The sequence below is a fragment of the Charadrius vociferus genome, unplaced genomic scaffold (genome assembly GCF_000708025.1).
Source record: "Charadrius vociferus isolate BGI_N301 unplaced genomic scaffold, ASM70802v2 scaffold161, whole genome shotgun sequence".
NCBI classification, from domain to species: domain Eukaryota; kingdom Metazoa; phylum Chordata; class Aves; order Charadriiformes; family Charadriidae; genus Charadrius; species Charadrius vociferus.
Genome location: NW_009646928.1, coordinates 6,671,331 through 6,689,898, shown reverse-complemented (window position 1 = coordinate 6,689,898; position 18,568 = coordinate 6,671,331). Strand labels below are relative to the sequence as shown.

General features: G+C 35.5%; 1 protein-coding gene across 1 annotated transcript; it reads right to left on the bottom strand.

Moving 5' to 3' along the window:
• Positions 1 to 5,187: 5,187 nt before the first annotated feature.
• On the bottom strand, positions 5,188 to 18,218 carry GCG (glucagon). Its single transcript, XM_009894616.1, has 7 exons — positions 18,135 to 18,218; positions 12,250 to 12,350; positions 11,682 to 11,843; positions 10,788 to 10,841; positions 9,023 to 9,160; positions 6,721 to 6,864; positions 5,188 to 5,687 (listed from the first exon to the last, which is right to left on the bottom strand). The coding sequence occupies exons 2-7, from the start codon at positions 12,345 to 12,347 to the stop codon at positions 5,663 to 5,665; spliced, it is 621 nt and encodes a 206-aa protein (XP_009892918.1). The 5' UTR covers positions 12,348 to 12,350; positions 18,135 to 18,218; the 3' UTR covers positions 5,188 to 5,662.
• Positions 18,219 to 18,568: the final 350 nt, after the last annotated feature.

Here is an 18,568-nt window from a genome sequence, read left to right as displayed (position 1 = left end):
TTAAAAAGCAGAGCATCACCAAATAGAAAGCTGTGGGAGTTTCTGAAACTATATTAAGAGAAACAGTCTAACCTCAAAAAAGTAATTACTGAGTGGTGTGGTTTGTGCTTTTTGTTTGGTCTATCTTAGCTTTTTCCCCCCTCTATTTGCAGAACACTAGTAGTTATCAGAGGGAGATGTAGGTATTTTTACAACCTAAGAGATGGAACACAAAAGGTACGTGATCTGCCAAAGCAAGAGAAAGCGACTTGAAGCCAAGGGAGATAGCAAATGTTGTTAGTCTTGCCTTCAAAATACTTGTCGGAGCTTTCAGTAAAGTTGTGCTGCTTGTTCTTTCACTCCACTTCTGCAGATTGAGCACAGCATTTAGTATTTTGCAGCTGTTTCTTAAGTAATCTGTATCTGGAAGTGGGTTAGTAACTTTTATGACAGATAATAGAGTAACCCAAAGTATTTACAAACATTAAGGGTTTGTCTATAGGGAAGGTAATAGACTTTGTCTAGGTATAAACTCAGGCTCTGCTCACTATTGTCATACCATTCTCCTTCAAGGTAGTGGTTACTACTAGTTACGAATTTACACTGTGCTAGCTATATTAGTTTATGTTAGGAATAGCTGACAGTCGTTCCATGCAGCTCAGTGTAAGTTTACTGAATGCTGCAAATTCACAGCTTGCTTAACAATGATTTCTGTGTATAGGTAAGCCCACTTTTATAAAGTAAAATCAAAGTGAAATGGCAGTCTTTTACATTACTTTTCAAACTAGTATCGCATATATGCTGTGAGATGCATGACCAGAGTTTCAGAGTGTCTTACAGTTCCCCTTAAGTATATATCTGGTACGCTGTGCACTCGCTTGTCTTACCAACAACAATAAAAAACCCACAAAACAAAACTTGCCACCCCCATCCCTGGGGTGAATTTTCAGCCAATCTGTGCTTTGCTTTCTCAACATTTATGTAGTCATCATCACTGTGTCTCTATGTATGTACTACAGTCAAATTATAATCTCAGTCTTGTGATAAAATGTAACTGGATGTTATCAAGCTTTTCATAGCCAAGTTGCAGTTTAATAATGTTTTGAGAGATTATCTGAAAAATTTTAATGCTTCTCAGTGGTTAATTCTAAGAAGAAAAAAAGGCCTATGCTGACAAAGCATATGCCTAGCTTCTGCTAGTTTCAGTGGCTACACAATTTTAAGTACCTTTGGAAACCTGGATTCATGTATCTGACCAAAATGTCTAATAATCTACAGTGCCTCTGACTCTGGTCACACCAGAGAGACTTACGGGACCTGATTCTGTACTCGGGAACCACCTGAGTGATCCAGTAAGAGTCAATATAGCAGAATATGTTTTCCACTTAGTTGCTATTGTTCCTAGCAGTGATTCTCTACACCTTTGAAAAATGTCAGGTTCCTCCTGTCTGATCAAAATACCCATGGTCCCAAAAATGATTGTGATGGGTGTGCTTCTGGTGCTCTGTCAGATTGTGTTTTGTGATAGCCTGAGACTTAAAAAGTTGCTCCAGCTAAAAATTTCAAATTACTTTATACCATGTTTTGCAATCAGATATATATTAATATGATGCCAAGAGATTAAAGAAATGAATATCCAGCAGTGGCTGCTACACAATAAAATTTGAGAAGCCACAGCTGTTCATCATATTGTATGCTGAACACAAAAGTATTCATAAAGAAGTCGTATGATTAAGAAGAGCTACTTACTAGAAAGAACCAAAACACAGCTTTCACCCTGAAGCTTTCCCAAACACTGGGTGGACCTACCAGATGTGATGTCTCCTTCAGACTTCTTGCCTCAGTGAAACTCAAGACTTTGTTACAAGTCTGTTTATATATTTGAGCCTTTCCTCCGGAAATATTTGGAGAAGTCAAACAGGAAAAATGGAAAACATAAGCTCTCTCTGCAGAACAAAAAAAAAGTTATTATTTGTGACTAAAATGTATACAGTCTACTTTACAGGTACAGTAATACGTTCCAGATGTCTCAACGTGTGGCTATGGGAGACAAAATAAGTGCTGGAGAAAGTTTTGTACTGGTTCAGTGGCTCACTTCAAATGTGCTGTGAGGAAGAGAAGGCAAAAGTGCTATTAGCACTGAGGAGTGTTCAAGTTCTTCTTGACTAAGTGTGTCTTTTGATACTAAATATATTAAAAATGTCTGGGTTTTTCAGAAATAATTTATTTTTGTTTCTTTGCATTTTGAGGCTGAAATGACATAAGGATGGCTTTGTAATTCATCATTACACTGTTTCTGTTTGAGTGGATTGTGAAGAGAGTATTAACCATAAATCAGGAAAACAGATAAGAAAACCCCCGTTTTCTGTCGTTGTGTCATTAGGACAACCATTTCAATGTGGCTAATAGCAGCTGTCGTTCAGGTCTTTGAAGTTTATGTATTTTTCTTTATAAAATTAATTTCTGGGCAACTTAAGATTCTTGCCACATGTCCTCAGAGCACAGTCGAATGGTTAGAGTATCTCAGGTTTCTGTTCATTTTTATTTTATTAATTCCAATCAGTTGTCATTTTTCGCTTCAATATGCTTATTTTTCCAAATACTTAGTAAATAGGGTGGAAGAGAAAAGATGCTGCATGCTCAGCATATAAAATACACTTAATAAAGGAGATAATATTGGGAACACTTTTTAATACAAGGCCACCTGGAAGTTCTAGGCAGCACATGTGCAGATACACAGAGGGCTCTAGGTACACATGTGAGTTCATGGCATATGGAATTGTAGAAAGTGCCCACACACAATACAGTCAAAACATCTGGGCCAGCAGTACTACTTTCATACAACTTAAAGAAGGTATAAGGTTCAGTTTTCTGTTAATTTTTCTGTTAACATTAAGATTAATGTTTCTGAGAGTGGATGAGGATGTAGCCCTGTAGGTAATGCTGAAACATGCTCCTGAGCATGGTTCCCTTAAGTAGTCCCACTTCCCTTCCTTTATTTGCTGAGAGCAAATTAAAGCCCCCTCATACAAGCAGCAGCACCACAAGCAATGCAATCAACAGCGTAACTGACAGCTCTTGCTCCATAGCCTGAAGACTTTGTAAAGCATCAATTATTTAAAAGGAATCTTCAGGCCACTCTGTTCCTAAATTTCTCTACCAATGTACCACCCACAGCATGTGAAGCCTAGAATTATCTCTCTCCCTTACTAGAGTACAAAATTAAGATTAAAACATGAATAGCAATTCTCTCTAGGCTTGAATGCTGCAGCTCTTCTGCCCTCCCTCAGCCTGCAGACATGGGTAGCTATTGTCCAGTACAAACGCTCTTAAAGAAGTGACTGCTGCTTGTTTCTTCCCTATGTTTACACCATTCACTGAATTTCATCTAGTGCGTATAAGAAATACCCAGCACATACCTCATTTTTGATCTCATATGGACTTGCTCTCATTTCAGGATATATATGTCCTAATCCTGTTGAGCTAAAACATGTGTTTGGAACTTCTGGAACATGCTCAACTTCATCTCACTTCTGAAGAAAGGGTGCCTTTTGAGTCTCATGCTCTAGATTGGGACTCAGAAAATTGGAGGTTAAATATTTTTGCTGTGTTCCAGACAAGCTGCATAACTTTGAGAAAATAATTTATACCCCTCTGTTCCTAAAAGCGTATAATTTGTTAGAATGTGGGAAAACAGTATTTTCATAGCTGACAAAGGCATCATCAGGAGGCACTCAAATACACTGGTGACAGACACCACAGGAAAATGGATTTGTAACTCGGGAAGCCTGTCCTTCAGAGCACTACATAGTACATAGTGGAATAAAACGTTTTAAAGACAATTGCTCAATCTATGGAAATATAAGGGTTAACTGTTTGTACTGTTTCAGCCTGGATCCAACTGTGTATAATTGAATCTTCTCCAGTTCCAGAAACACTTGGAACCAAACCACTGTGTACAAATGGGATTAAATAAACAACAAATATGTATACGTTCCTCCCCACCCCCCTTTTTTTTTTTAATCTCCGGTGGTATTTTGGATGCTATGATGGATTTTTTTAGAGCAAGATTCTATTGAGTTTTAATTGTTTAAAGTTGGGATGTTAGAAAAGCTCTCTGTTGGTGTCAAAAAGCTTTTCTAGATGCCAAGTTGGGTATGGTGAGTCCTGATCTGAAATAACAGAATATTGGTTCCTGTAGGATTTGGGGAGGACAATCTAATCTTATTTTTCTAGAAATTCTAGACTGTCAGTGTGAGTTTCAGATGCCTTTAAAAAACAAATGAGACATGAAACAATACTAGTTATTCCTAGCAAAAGTTATCGGTTCTAATTCTGATTCAACCATGTTCGTGTTTCACATCAACTTCTACTAGCTATTTGCTAAGCCTGTTGGTTTTCTCTTTAACCGCTTGCCCTTTAAGGACATTTTGATCTAAATACCTGCCGTATTGTTATTGTAGCAAGGGGACAAAAGGGGGTTTGGGGAGTCATCAGAAGAAAGAGGTGCATAACAGCACCTGAGGCTGTTTGAGAGTTGCAGCTAATACCATGCCTACAAAAACATGCCCTGGCCAGCTGAGAGTATAATAGTTTGGATCGCTGGAAACACTGTGATCTGCAAGCAAAATGTTCTGTCACCATAGTGGAGAAGGCACGGGCTACTGAAATGGCACTTGTGCTTGTAAGTTACAGTACAATGTTGCTAAATGCAAGAGATGATGGACAAAACGGTTCTCAGAGGAAGAAGGAAAAAAAGAATACAACACAGAATTAGAGTGACCCCAGGGGCATTTAAGTTGGCTTTACTTGGCAATCTTATAAAATTTGAAGAAATTATGTGGCAGTTTCCACTACTAGTGGAGTGTATTGCACTTAATATTTTTCAAAGCTGTCCTCCTGCTTTTGCTGAGAAACAAGAATTTATGCTAATGAAGAATACCTGTCTGTTCAGTCTTGTTTCCCCCTCTAGCTTCATCTGACATGATTTCTTTTTCAACTAAAGATAATTCAAAGTTCACTCAGCTCTTTTCTGAGAATCATTACGGAAAAAATGTGACAAAACATGTGACAAAAAAATGTGTTGAGTTTGTTTCATCATGCCAAACAAACCACTTCCACAATCTCAGTGACACTAAAATATCAGAATAAAATGAAATGGAGTGCAAGGAAGCACAAGGGGTATACACATGAAAAGTCAACAGAAAAGAAGCTTGAAAAAATTTATTTAAGGCTATCATTTAATATCCTTAAAGCTTAGCCTTTTTATAACAAAGGTTTTAAGAGGGATATTCACTTCTCAGGCATTTGTAACTGCCAGCTCCTTACAAATAACACATATAATTGGTGATTGAATCCTTTGTGTGTAGAAGTTAACTTTTTAGAAAAATAATTTTATCATTAAATATAAATGGAGTTACTTCAGTCCTAATAAATGGAAAATATGAAGATATGGAACTTTCATAGTCTTAAAGCTGTTAAGATAACCATCCCTTAGACAATAGGTTTTCTGTATATAAACCTTTGGCAACACTAAACTATAGTACAGTTATTTCCTGGCATGCAAGGTGACATAGCTTTTTTACACCCAATGTAAATGACAGAATACAGATTTCAGAATCTCTTAATAACTGGCAGTTGATGCAATGAAGATCTTCATTTATCCCATTTTTATTCTGCATTTTTACTGGTATTCTTCCAAAAGGTCCCTGGAAAAAAAAGCAGCAGCAATTAGGACATATTATAAATCTCCCAAGATTTATGAAATATGTGTGGAACGTATTTCTTCTGTTTAAGAGTTAGCAGATGTTAGTTCCACAGACCCCTCAATGCATCTCTCTAATAACAAATTGAAAACAATTATTCCTAAAGGAAAAGCTTTGTAATAGTTTCTAATAGATTATTTTCGTAAATTGTTTGTTTCAGTGCTGAACTGCAAACCAACACAAAAATATTAAAATGTTAATAAAAACTGTATTTTAACTATAACTTCTAAATTTTTTGAGACAATATCGGTTGTTTCAGATTTCCAAGATCAACTAGTCCTTTTGGGTGCTTCAGTAGTCAAAAGGCTAAAAGTAATTGATTTTTACAGAGTGGACATCCAACATTTTAAAAAATCTGGCCACTCACATGTGCCTTGAGTTGGCATTTTATTATTTTTTAAATGCTTTGTTAATATTAACAAATAAGTCTTAAATATTAACCTGTTTACAGGGCTTAGACAGAAAATGTTGCTTTTCCAACAGCATTTGTCTATATACAAGCAAACTAAAGCAGGGTTCTTAAATAGTTAGCTATCAGAAACTAAGATTACAGTACCCTACTCCCTAAGGACAAGCCACAATTTCAGGCAGTATTTTATATCATAGTCTTTAAAGAATTATCAGTTTGGTGTAATTTTACCAATAAATATTTCTGATTTTATAATGCTTATGCAAAGGAGATTTTTATTTTTCAGTGATTCAATATGACCTCACTTCTGGTAACATTCAGTGGTGAAACTCCCCTCTAGTTAAATAGGAAACTATTAAAAAGGTTCACCACTGATGCAAAATACAAATTATATTTGGAATGAGTTCTCTTTAGCGTCTTATCCTTGTTTAGCACTTTCTGTAATAAAGTTTGTAACACACAGATATGTCAATAGTTAAGAGTAAAAATAGCAGTATTTTCCCCATGTGTGACAAATACATTTAAACCCCCAGTATATAAAGAACAACACAATCAAAATTTAGGCACCTTTGGGTAACTTTGGTGTTAATCAGCCATTTTAGGAACTCTTTGGCAGCCATGTCATCAAGGACTTTGTTGATATCACTTGTGAAAGTGCCATCTGCATGTCTTCGGCCCATTTCTTCGGCCACAAGAGCTTTTTCTGGGAAACTTCAAAGGGAAGAAATTATCAAACAATTTGCAGATCAAAATAAACAAACCATTTTAAAGGGCCTCATTACAGGATCCTAATACACTGCACATTTCCTGTGATTTTAAGGAGTTGAGGGTTGAGCCTGATGCTACAGCTCAGTACAGTGTGATGTGTATCAGAACATCTTTGGAGGCATTGTTTTAGGAACAGAAAAAAGCACGGAAGTCTGCCTTCACCAGATGAGGACTGTTCCTTCAGGTGAGTCTAAATTCCTGTCTAGCATTTTTTGAAAAAGCCTTATGTGCAAAACTGTATCTCAGTCTGCAGTGTCTATGCCAAGTAGACTAGGCATCCATAAAACACACAGTACATTTACTAAGAATCGTTATTTAAGAAATATCACTACTAAAACACTATAGTCAAATCTTCGTACATTTTTTTTTTTATGTTTTAATTGGACTTAAGTCCTGGTTATGTACTTACAATTATATTGCATAAGTATTTGGACATTAAGAGCAGCAACTTTTTCGGGGGTTAAAATAACTCAATTACAACACCTGCATAAAATCTATGCACTTGTTTGCTGTATAATATATATTTGGAATCAGATCCTGATTCTTGCTTTATCGTTTTTTGACTGCTGGGAAACTATTATGCTAAGGGCCTTATTTAGAAAACTTTCCTTTCTTATTTCATCCCATCAAATATAGGAAGATTTTAATGGGTTCCATTGAGGTGGGTTGATGCTGAACCACACTGTGCTCTGGTACCAGTGGCAGGCAGACCGGTTCTTTTCATGCAGTAATTTCAGGGAAGGCTATATACAAGTTTGACTGCAAATAATACTGAATATTGGGAAGCAGAAGGGTGGTGTATGTTTAATTGTCCATCTAGGTTTCTAATCTAAGTTCATCACAGCTAGGTTGTAATCTCTCTCTCTTACAAGTACTGAAATAACCTATTTCTGCTTGTGAAAATAAAACACGACAGAAAAACAACTGCAAGTCTGAACATCACTATGAAGTGGCACCAGCCTTCCCCTTCTCTATATAGCTGACCTCATTTGTTTAACTGTTTTTTCAGGAAATCATTGTTATTTACAAAATTTACTTTTACCTATTTAGTCTTCCTTGACTACAACACACAGTCTTGTCTTACATATTATATTTTATTGTTATTGTTATTTTTATAAGTGCAAGAGACTTACATAGTACTTTACAGCTCGTAGAATATATAATCAGAGGGTAAACTGAAATCCCTGCCCCGAAGAGCTTACAGTCAAAAGGCACAAATAAGTACGGAACAGTTAAAAGGTGGGGAGTGGCACGTGCATGGTGTAGCTCCTAACCATGCAGTTAGAAATGTGATGAGATAGAACATGCCTGCAGGAGGTTAAAGGTAAGGCCATTCTAAGTGTAAGACTATCTTGAAAAAAGATGTAAAGGCATGAGTGAGTAGATGAAGTGAATAGGCTTGAGAAATTTGCAATGAGTATGAGGAGAACAAGATACTAATGAAAGAAATCAGAGGCATAGGTAGGTCAAAATTGTGGATCACTGTGTCCAGGAAGCTGTGAACCATTGCAAAAGAAGTAGAGGTGTCTTAAAGAGGAAAATAAGTCATAGTTGTAGGAAACGATAGTTATTTTGGCAGCAGCAACTCAGCGAGACTTCGTGGAGCATGGGAAGAGGAAAAGAAGTCATCAGTTACTGCTGGGAATGATCACCAGCACATGGGGTACAGCTGATGACATTGGTCAAACCTTAATCTTGGAAAGATTGCAGAGGAAAAGATTGACTGCAAAAGGGAGAAAAAGAGAAAGTAAATTAAGATGACACTGACTTGAATCATCTCAATGAGAGTTAAGGAGACTGTAAGCAATGTTATGTGAAGGGGAAAAGGTGGTAGTTAGAGGAAGGTCGGGTTTAGATTTAGATATGTTGACCATAACTATAACTTGACCTTCTAGAGTGTAACAGCATACTGAACAGGTATCTGTATTTGAACTTAATAATTTCAAGTGGTAGTTTAACACCCACAGAGTATCTTCTATTACAAAAGAAAAAACATGAAGTACAGCAAGAATGATCAAAAACACATCAAGGTTTCATCAGACTTGATTTCTAACTCCGAAAGCAAGGCAAAATTTAATAATAGGAATGGATGGATTCTTACTCTCTTCTTCCTCGTCCATTCACTAACCAAGCAATGAACTCTTTGGCAGCTTGACCTTCCAAATAAGAGGTGATATCACTGGTGTAGGTGCCTTCAGCATGTCTCTCGAATTCAGCATGACGCTTGGAGATCGCATTGCTAAAAGAAGAGCAATACTCTAAGAGCAGACTGCATGAGGACATAACTTTTTTTTTTTAACCTTTATTGATTTATATTTCCCACCCACCAGACTAGCATTTCCTTTTAGGGAGAGTGTTTTTTTCGCTTCTCAAATTATTCTTGATTTTTTTTTCCCTTGACATCTTCCAGTTCTGAAGGCATTGTCTGTACTATGCAATACAGTTTTGTGCAGAGATGCCTGAACTAGTTTTGAACAAGTCAAATCAGGTGCTGAAAGCCAATATAGCTGCATTGGAATGATCTTCTGCTAGATTAATTAGCTATGGTCAACAAACTGTATTGTATTCTACAGACATACATTTTGTTACCTCTTGTGTTAACCTAAAATTTTCCACTAAGTCACTCCTCCTACCTTCATCTTCGTTATTTCTTAGCCAAACTATTCAGACTTAATTCCTTTCAAATTTACATTTTGAATTGTTTTGTGAACACCCTTTTAATCATCATTCTGACCAAGTGATAATCTTGGAACAATTTCAAGCCTGATCATCTCTAGCCTAATAGAGAAAGCCAATTGACTTCTCCATTCTTACCTCATTGTACTTCTTTCTCTGATATAGCACAAAATTATGTCATGCTGGCCCTTAGGAAGGCAAGCTGCACTGGTAAGTAAACATATTATGGAATATTTTCCACAAGTAAGTTCCCTAGCATTTCTATTTCAGAATTTGCTAATTTCTACCCAATTTTCAGGGTCTCTAGCTCTTTCTATTATTTTTTATCTTCTTGAGATTTCACCATTCCTCCTAATTTAGTACCATCTGCACTTTCCATCAGCATGCTAACTAGAGTTGTTTGGATCCTTTTTGATGAAACGTTAATTTTGTTGAGAAATGCTGTTTCATTGAAGATGAAACATTATTACAGATTTGTTACTGATATTGACAGTATTTTGATCGGAAGGAACTTTGTGGTGTGAGCTATCCTCTTTGGAATTTCTGACAAAAGGAAGAATGAATATAGGTGGTTCAATCTGTTCTGCAAAAACACTTACTGGGTTTTTGTTTTATTTGTTTCAAATTTCCAACCCCCCAACCCTCCCCCAAAAACATTGTCAAGAAAAAACATTCTGGCCTGCAGCAGGTCTTGTGTTCTCCTTTCCTGTAATGAGCAGTTTGTGTAACATGGGATTGAGTGCTTAGGGCTGAGCACTGTATTGTGTTTTATCAGCTCTCTGCAAATTGGTGCCTGGCCATTTCCCTTTCATTAGTCTTCTCACTGTTTTTCTTTTCCTCAACATAATGGTGGGGTTTTTTGTTTCAGCCTTTTTCTATACCAAGTTTTTTTTTTTAAAATCTTATTGTCTACTCTCCTTTATTACTTGAAATGTCCTTTTCTGAAATCTATTCTCATCCTCTTGCATTCCTTTAAGCCATTGCACATAGCTATAGAACACAGGTGCAGGAATAAATAACATAGAGACATTTCCTTTTTCCTTGTAAAAAGCAGGTACAAGAGAATCTCTTTTGATAGGTATTTCTTGGATTATGGTAACATTGTAAATAATACTATTTGTTTTCTTTCATGTTTAACAGAAAATAAGCTTAAGCTGCTTTTGAGTAACAAGTTGTGGCAACTAGAATACCTTGAGAGCTGGTCCGGGAATTTATCACTTTCTTTGTCCTCCTGTCCTTGTTGGCTGTAGTGGAATTCCACAATCATTAGATTATTATTACCAGTACATTGAAGAGCATGCATAAACTGATAAGATTTTATTGGTTATTGTTTAAATTTTATGATAAACAACCATGACTGATAGATGAATATTATAAATAATTTCAGGCTTATGAATTTAAATTAATACAATATCTAGAAATTGTTACTTTACACTTTAAACACTTCCACAGGGATTTAAAAGCATTAATATAATAGATTTTTGGATTCTGTGGACAGATCTTCTCTAGAACTCAGGGTATAGACTTACATGCTTTTACATTATTCTTGCTGTCAGCTTGGTAGCTTGTGTTTAATCAAATATATTTTCAGAAAACATGCCAACTCATGCCTTAACAGTATACTTGTGATATTGGTAAAGTATCCAGTGATCAAGAAAACTTAAATCTTAGCTCCCTTTTCACCAATGAAACTTCAGGATTAGAGTATCCATAGATAGGAAACTTTTATTAAGGCCCAGTGGCCCAGACCTTTAAATTATATTTACAAATCTTATTCCTATTGAACTTACTCATTCACTGAACCAATCTGTCCCAAAGAGGCTGAGATATTCTTTTTAGATGGCATATCAGGTAATATACTGATAGTACACTGGATTTATCCAAATCCTGTTTACTGCTTTTGCATATATTCCCTGTTTCTAATAACACATTAACATTATATAAACATTTTCCTTAAGTACTTTACCTATTTGAGGATTATACATGGTCTGTGATGGGAAGCTGAAATCAAGAAACTGAATTCAGCTAGATTTCCGGCTGTTTCTGTACATGGAGATCTATAGCAATGTGACCAAAAAGCTTACCCATTTCTTTTAGTGCTCATTAACCATTGCACAAAGTCCTGAGCTCGTCTAGTGTCCAAGTATTTGCTGTAATCACTGGTGAATGTGCCTTGTGAGTGACGTTTCACTTCATTCAGCTGTCTAGATTCATCTAATGGTTCAGACTGGGAAGCTTTGAATGATCTGTGAAAAGTTTAGGACTTGTTAATTGGCAATGGTTAAAGTACATTCTACAGGTGCATTGCCTTTTCTTTTAAAAATACTATTTTATACTTTCACAAAGTAAAAGCAAGTCATCACTAACTGGCTAGTAAAATGAATCAACATAACAGATTGGATGCTGCACTATTACAAGGTCTTCTTGGATAACTAAGGCAGCTATAGTTTGTAGTTCCAATAACTTCTGTGCTATACTGTGCAATATTAAAAAACTTCTGCCAATTCTAATGGTAGATTAAGTACTGTGTAATAGTATATTAAAAATATATTAAAAGTATATTATCTTTAAATCATAGTATGTTTTGCTTTAAACTATAAGAAAAAAAAGTTCAGGCCAAGTGTTTCTAGAAGTTTGATCTAAAGAATTTACCTTGATTTCTCCTCTGTATCCTGAAGAGGATTTTGCCAGCTTCCTTGAACTATCATTAAGAGGAGCCCAGCAACAAAATAAACACTTTTCATTTTCATTGCCTGTCAAAACAGAAATAAGGCAACAAAGAAAAATGTAATCATCTTTACTTATGTCTGAATCAATTACATCGAGAAGAGACATCCTTAATGCTGATCTAAACTTGAAGATATTGAGACCCCATGAGAATGAGGTCCATGTCCAGTGGATGGAGACTGTAGTGCCTTGGGTAAGCATTTGAAAGTTATAGTCTCTGTTCCAGTCTTTAGGTTCTAGTCTCTATTCTAGAATGCAAAATAAGCTGAGAGCAACTGCATCCCCACTTTCTCTTGTAATATGAGGATAAAGGCCTGTATCTCCTTTTCTCTGTATCTCCTTTTCTCTGTGTTCTGCTGATGGAAAGCATTAGATCTGTTTCTATAATATTGTTTTATTGCAAAACTAGGGTATTGGTTTGACTTTTATGTTCTTTTTCCCAGCTCATTCACTAGAAAGAAAACAAAGCAAATCTCTGTTGAGAATACTGTCTCATTCTTTCCTGCCCCCCATTCTTTCCTGCTGGCCCTTCCCCCTCCTTTTTTAAGTTTGTTTTTTTTTTTTTTTAAATAAAGTAGGCCTCTGGACTTAAACAATGACGTATTAATAGGCGTGATTCCTCAGAAAAAAAACCAACAACGAAATCACACACTGGCTAGTGTTCAATTCATGATGGGATATGTGAAGTTTTGCTTGTTGCACTATTGACATAATACTTTATTTCAGTTTAAGGGCTTCCATTATGGGGCTATATGGGATATACAAGATATGGGGTATATCCCAGATATTAATGGTAGTAAACCAAAGCAGAAAATATTGTCTCCCAGATGCAATTCTTACTGTTACAGGTGATCTATTGGCTTCAACCATGTAACAGAAATGGGTACATTATTATATGTGTCTTCCTCATGTGCACTGTAATAACTTGGCCAGTCTCATTGACTTTAATGTGAGATTATTCAATGTAAATTAGAGTATTAAAGTCTGTACAAATGCTTTTGTGATCTACAGCCAAGCTGATTCCCTTACTTGCATTAGTGACTGGATTACTCATGCAAGTAGTACAGTTATAACTTCTAGTGAATAGTCACCAATGGGAATAAGGCATTCTCTAATTCCCTAATTATATGTGCTACAATTTTCTTTATTTAATGCAGTATTATTAGTCTGTTAGTCTGACATTATTAGTCTATTAGTCTGACACATGATCCCCTATGGGACAAACTCTGTTGAACAAAGTGCTATTCATTTTAAGCTCACAAGACCCTGTGCAAAAGGGACTTTGAGCAGCTAATGGCTGATAGACTTAAAAGTGCTTTGCATAAAGAGGAAATGAGAGGAAATCTACTTACGAAATCAGCTAGTATATATTGATAATTTTTAATTATTTTTGATCACTTAAATTTATGGAATGAATGCATAGAAAAGGAAATTAATTTAAAATTTACTTAGATACTTTTGACCTTGACAAAGAAATTGAATATGGCATTCATTCAGTGGCTGAATGCTCATTCATTGAATGATGAATTCTCATTCATTCCAACTTTAAAATCAGTATGGATCACAATATTAATCTGCTGTAAAGCAACAGAAGTTGCAATGAGTTCACATCAGCAAAATGTCACTGGAAATAATTTCATCATGTACTTGGACTGATACTTGTGTATTTGAAAGAGCCCTTCTGCCATCCATGACACTTTCCTATGGAAGTTTATGTTATACTCTGAAAAACAAAGGGAGATAGGAAAGATGAGTGCATTGAAGTAAAGTGGTATGTGGCAAAGCAACACGCAGCCAAAAAACGCCCTCCGCACTAAATGTAATCTGCACTGAACTCCTCCAGTCCTACTGGAGGAGTTATTTATTGAAATTCAATGATTTATAAAGTAAGGCGGCCTGGAGAAAGCCAGGTTAACTTAACTTCATAACTTTCTTCAAAACTTAACTTCGTAACTTTGCAGGAACTTTCCAGGAAAGTTATGAAGGAATGATGTTTAGAGCAGGTGCACATTACTCTGTCTTGAGATCTAGAGTTGCCTCTGCACTGAGCAGTGCAACTGGGGGGCTATATGAACATCTCTGAAAAAGTAAACTCCTGCTTCAAAAACCTTACTGCTGTAGGACTTCTACTCTACCCCAGTAGTCTGCCCAGCTTCAGAGCATATTTTTTAATGAAATCTGTTTCTTCCATCTATTATAAAATAACTTATAGTTGGAGATACAAAGCTTGACTGTTGGCAGGCATTTTACCTGCGGTTTGGAAGAATGTGTTGCTTCTGGTACTTTGAGAGGCCTAATTCTTAAGAAAATCTTAATGAATAATATAAATATTTTACTAGAATACCTCACTGTCAGTATCAAAATATTTAAGTCAATTGAAATCTTAGTCAAAACCAGGAAAATAAATTGATTAATATAAGATTTTCTGGTGGATTGTACTATTAAGCAGTGGAGTTGATTTCCCTTTCTCTGCCAGAAGCCACTGCCGGTGTTTTACTCATTTTTTCATCAGTGTGCGTGGACACTCTTTTCTGCCTTCTGTAATGTCCTGATATATGAGATTTGATTCCTACGCTTGCACTTATTCTGTTATAGTAGCCACAACTACCATAGTGGCCATGTAGTCAGTCCTATTATAACCCTAACTGTAGTATTGAACTCAGTGTTTCATTTGGAGCTGTAATTTGGTGGTGCAACACTGACATCCAATGTTTATCCCAAAGAATGCATAATTTCACGTTTCATAGGCTTCCAACAATGGAACAAAAGCTTTGCCTATTCTTTTGGAGACAGCTCTGCTGTGGTCACAAAAATGGCTTGATTGTAATATAGTGACCCCCATGCTAGCTGATATAACTGTAAATGAGTTGATTTAGATGTGAAATAAAGTCTGGCTATTGCACCATACATAACCAAATTCGCCCTGCTTAATGGTATGCTAGCAGTTTGGTATACTATTACTTAACCTGAAAAACTAAAGAAAAATATTTTACAGCTGCCTGTAGCTTTATTAAACAATGATACAGATTAGACATAAACCTAAGTCACTGAGGTAGAGTGAAAGAAATAGTCTAGTCATTAATCCAGCCTCCTAATAGTAGTATCAGATGCCAAAAACTATTCTTTTATATAAAACTTATAAAAAAACCCCAAATTCAAAGCCCATTGTGGTCAGTAAACAGATTTTCAGTTATTTCATTATATCTTGGATCTAACTTTTATGCCCTAATCCTATAGGGCTTTCCGATGTGAACAGTCCCACTGGCTACTTTATGCCTTAAGACTATGTTTAAAGTGAACTGCACGTTTAGCTTCTTTCTAAAATTTTCAGAATCTAAATCTGGGGAGATTACTAAAAAGAACGATGTATAAATGTGTTTTTTAAAAATTAATACAAATTTCAAGTAAGAAAATCCTTATTAATAAAATGAATATTTTCAAAAGCTATTACGTTTCTGTCAAATATATTCTTTTAAAAATTTAAAAACAATTTTGTTTATTCAACATTTCATACTTGCTATTGGTAACCCAAACTAGCAACAGCAGTTTTTGACAAGTTAAAGAAGCTACAGTATTTAAAGAAGAAACTGTTATTTCCTTCTTGGGGATACAAACATGTTTTGTAGAGAAAAAGAGATGATCAGCAAAATAATATTGTTTAATTTATTCCTGCTAATCAATTCATTTCCCAATCAGAAGAAAGGTTTTATTTGCTCTGCATTATTTATGTCACTGGCAGATACTGCTAAAACCCATGCAATCTTATTGTCAAAGTGCAGGAAAGTAAGGTTAATCTTACATAGAAAATTTTTGTTCCTATGCATATTAGAATAATGGAAATGTTTTAATTTCTTTCTGATTGGAGATGAAAAACTCGACACATCTCAGTTTGAACCACCAGAAAGTATGTAACAATGATGTCTCTCAAATCTTGGTCAGAAACTTATTTGAATACTATTTCCTTGATCAACCTCATTTTGCTAGTTTTGCCAATATATTTTACTGCAGATGTCTTCTGTACTTTATATGCAATTTTAACTAGCTTAATTTCATTGAGTTTACAAAAAAAAAATCTTTCAAAAGTCAGATTTGTATCTATTTCCAGTTTAAAATAGAAATAGTTACAGTAGTAAACAAGGGAATATTTTCATATGAAAATGTATGAATGAATAAAATAGACTTCTATTGACATGAAGCTGTTTGCAAACAGCAATTATTTCAAATTATAAATAAATTACTTTTTCAGGTATATGTACTTTACATTTAATTTACCTACCGTGCTATAATGCCTTGTGGAAAGTTCTGTAAAATATAATGCTTCTAGTCTAAGGAAATCCATAGTGGGATGGAAGACTAAATTAAATTTTATACAATAATCACAATAACTATTGAAAGACTTGAATTTTTACTTTTGTGCTATAAAATTTCATTTTCAGATCTTACAGTGATATGAAAATAATAGTTACTTGAGACAAACCAATCTAAAAGTAGGGCAGTGGAGTACCAATCTGTAGGGTGATGGAGTGACAATCTGTCTTGGACAGTTTTAAATCAGTGTCTATATAAACCCCCTTAATTTGTTTGCATTCTGCTAATTTAATGCCTGTTGATTCATATTTAGGCAGTATCTATAAGGAGTGAATATTTTCAAACTCATGTTCATTAAATATCTCTAGAGAAGATACTAAAGGAGATAAAAATATAAACATCAATAATTATCTATCTCATGTTTAGGTTCTTACTATAATGCATGTTTTTCATGTTCTCATGGTTAATCTTCCTTCTTTCAATTGCTTCTGCAATCCAAACCGTTGATTTCCCTTTTTTGGATCATTCTTTGTTGAACTAATTCAATACATTAAAAGATTTAAATGATAATGTCATTAACTCCAAACATCAATGAGTATAACCACAGAAGAAAACACCAATTTGCTGAAAGATCCTGCACCTCTATTGCAAACTTTGGGCAATACAATTCAGGTAATGCTCTCAGCTTTCTCAAACAAATTGCACTGGTAGTTCATATAAATCTTACCTTTTTATACTTTGAAGTGATACGTAGCAGTTGCAGAAAGAGCTGCTACTCTCTCTTCTGGAACTATGGCAAGCCTTGAGGATCCTGAGATCTGCCTAGCTGCCTCTTTTGCACAGACTTATATATATACTGTTCAGCTCTAGTAAGCATTACGAGAGTGCATCATTGCTGACAGTTTCCTTGTTCAACTTAAAAAAAAAGTCATCATATTTGCTATTCATTTCATTTGATAATTTTACAAGCAATTTCACACATTCATTCTGCTTACTTTATGACATCAATGCTAACACGGCTTTGCAAAAGGAGTGAGGTAGCAATGTCCAAAGAAGTAAATATCAAACAGAAGGGCATTAGGATGACAAACAGTGGGCTAAAGGTGCTGGGGATCAAGGCAGCAATTTCTCCAAACTCTGACTTGCCACATTTAACATTTAGTATTGAGCAAAATCCTGGTTCTGTTGACATCAATAGTACCAACTTCACTTATCAATTTAAATGAAGGTTTATAAATTTAATACACTGTTAACAATAACCAACACAACTCCCCCACAGCCCTTGAATGATACTTCAAGTAATCTTGTGCCAATATAACAAACATGAAGAGATGTGAAATACTGCAGTGATGGCTATCCACTATGCCACCACTATGTTCTGTTTTACCTCAAACGAAGACAAAAGCCTAGCACAGGTCAAATTTTTTAAAAAAATGATTTGATTACCCTTAGATGTAAAGTGCCAACTTTGTAAATTCTACTGTATGAAAATTCATACTCACTTGAGAACTGTATGCCAAACATTCCTTATAAATTGAGTTTCACACTGCAGCCTACAGATTTATGCAAGATAAGCCTTTTGCTCACGTCTCCATTCCCTACAAGGGAAAAAAAAAACAAAATCAAAACAGATTTGAGCTTTTTAACTGTGTATGTTCTATGCAAGTGTTGTCAAGGTCCTAAACCATTCAGTAATAGAGGCAATTTCATAGCTGTGGTGTGGCAGCATTGCCAAAGAAGACTATGTTCAGCCATCTGGTGACCACAGGTAGGAGAGATTGACACAAAGCTCGTCAGTGGCCCTGGCAGCTGAAAAGCCTGCTCATCAGGAATATGGGTCTTTTATCCTGTCTATGAAGCAGCAAGTGAGCTATTCTTCTTCAAGAAATTCCTGGAGAAGTTTTCCTTTACAGGCTTTTTCATACATCATGATAAT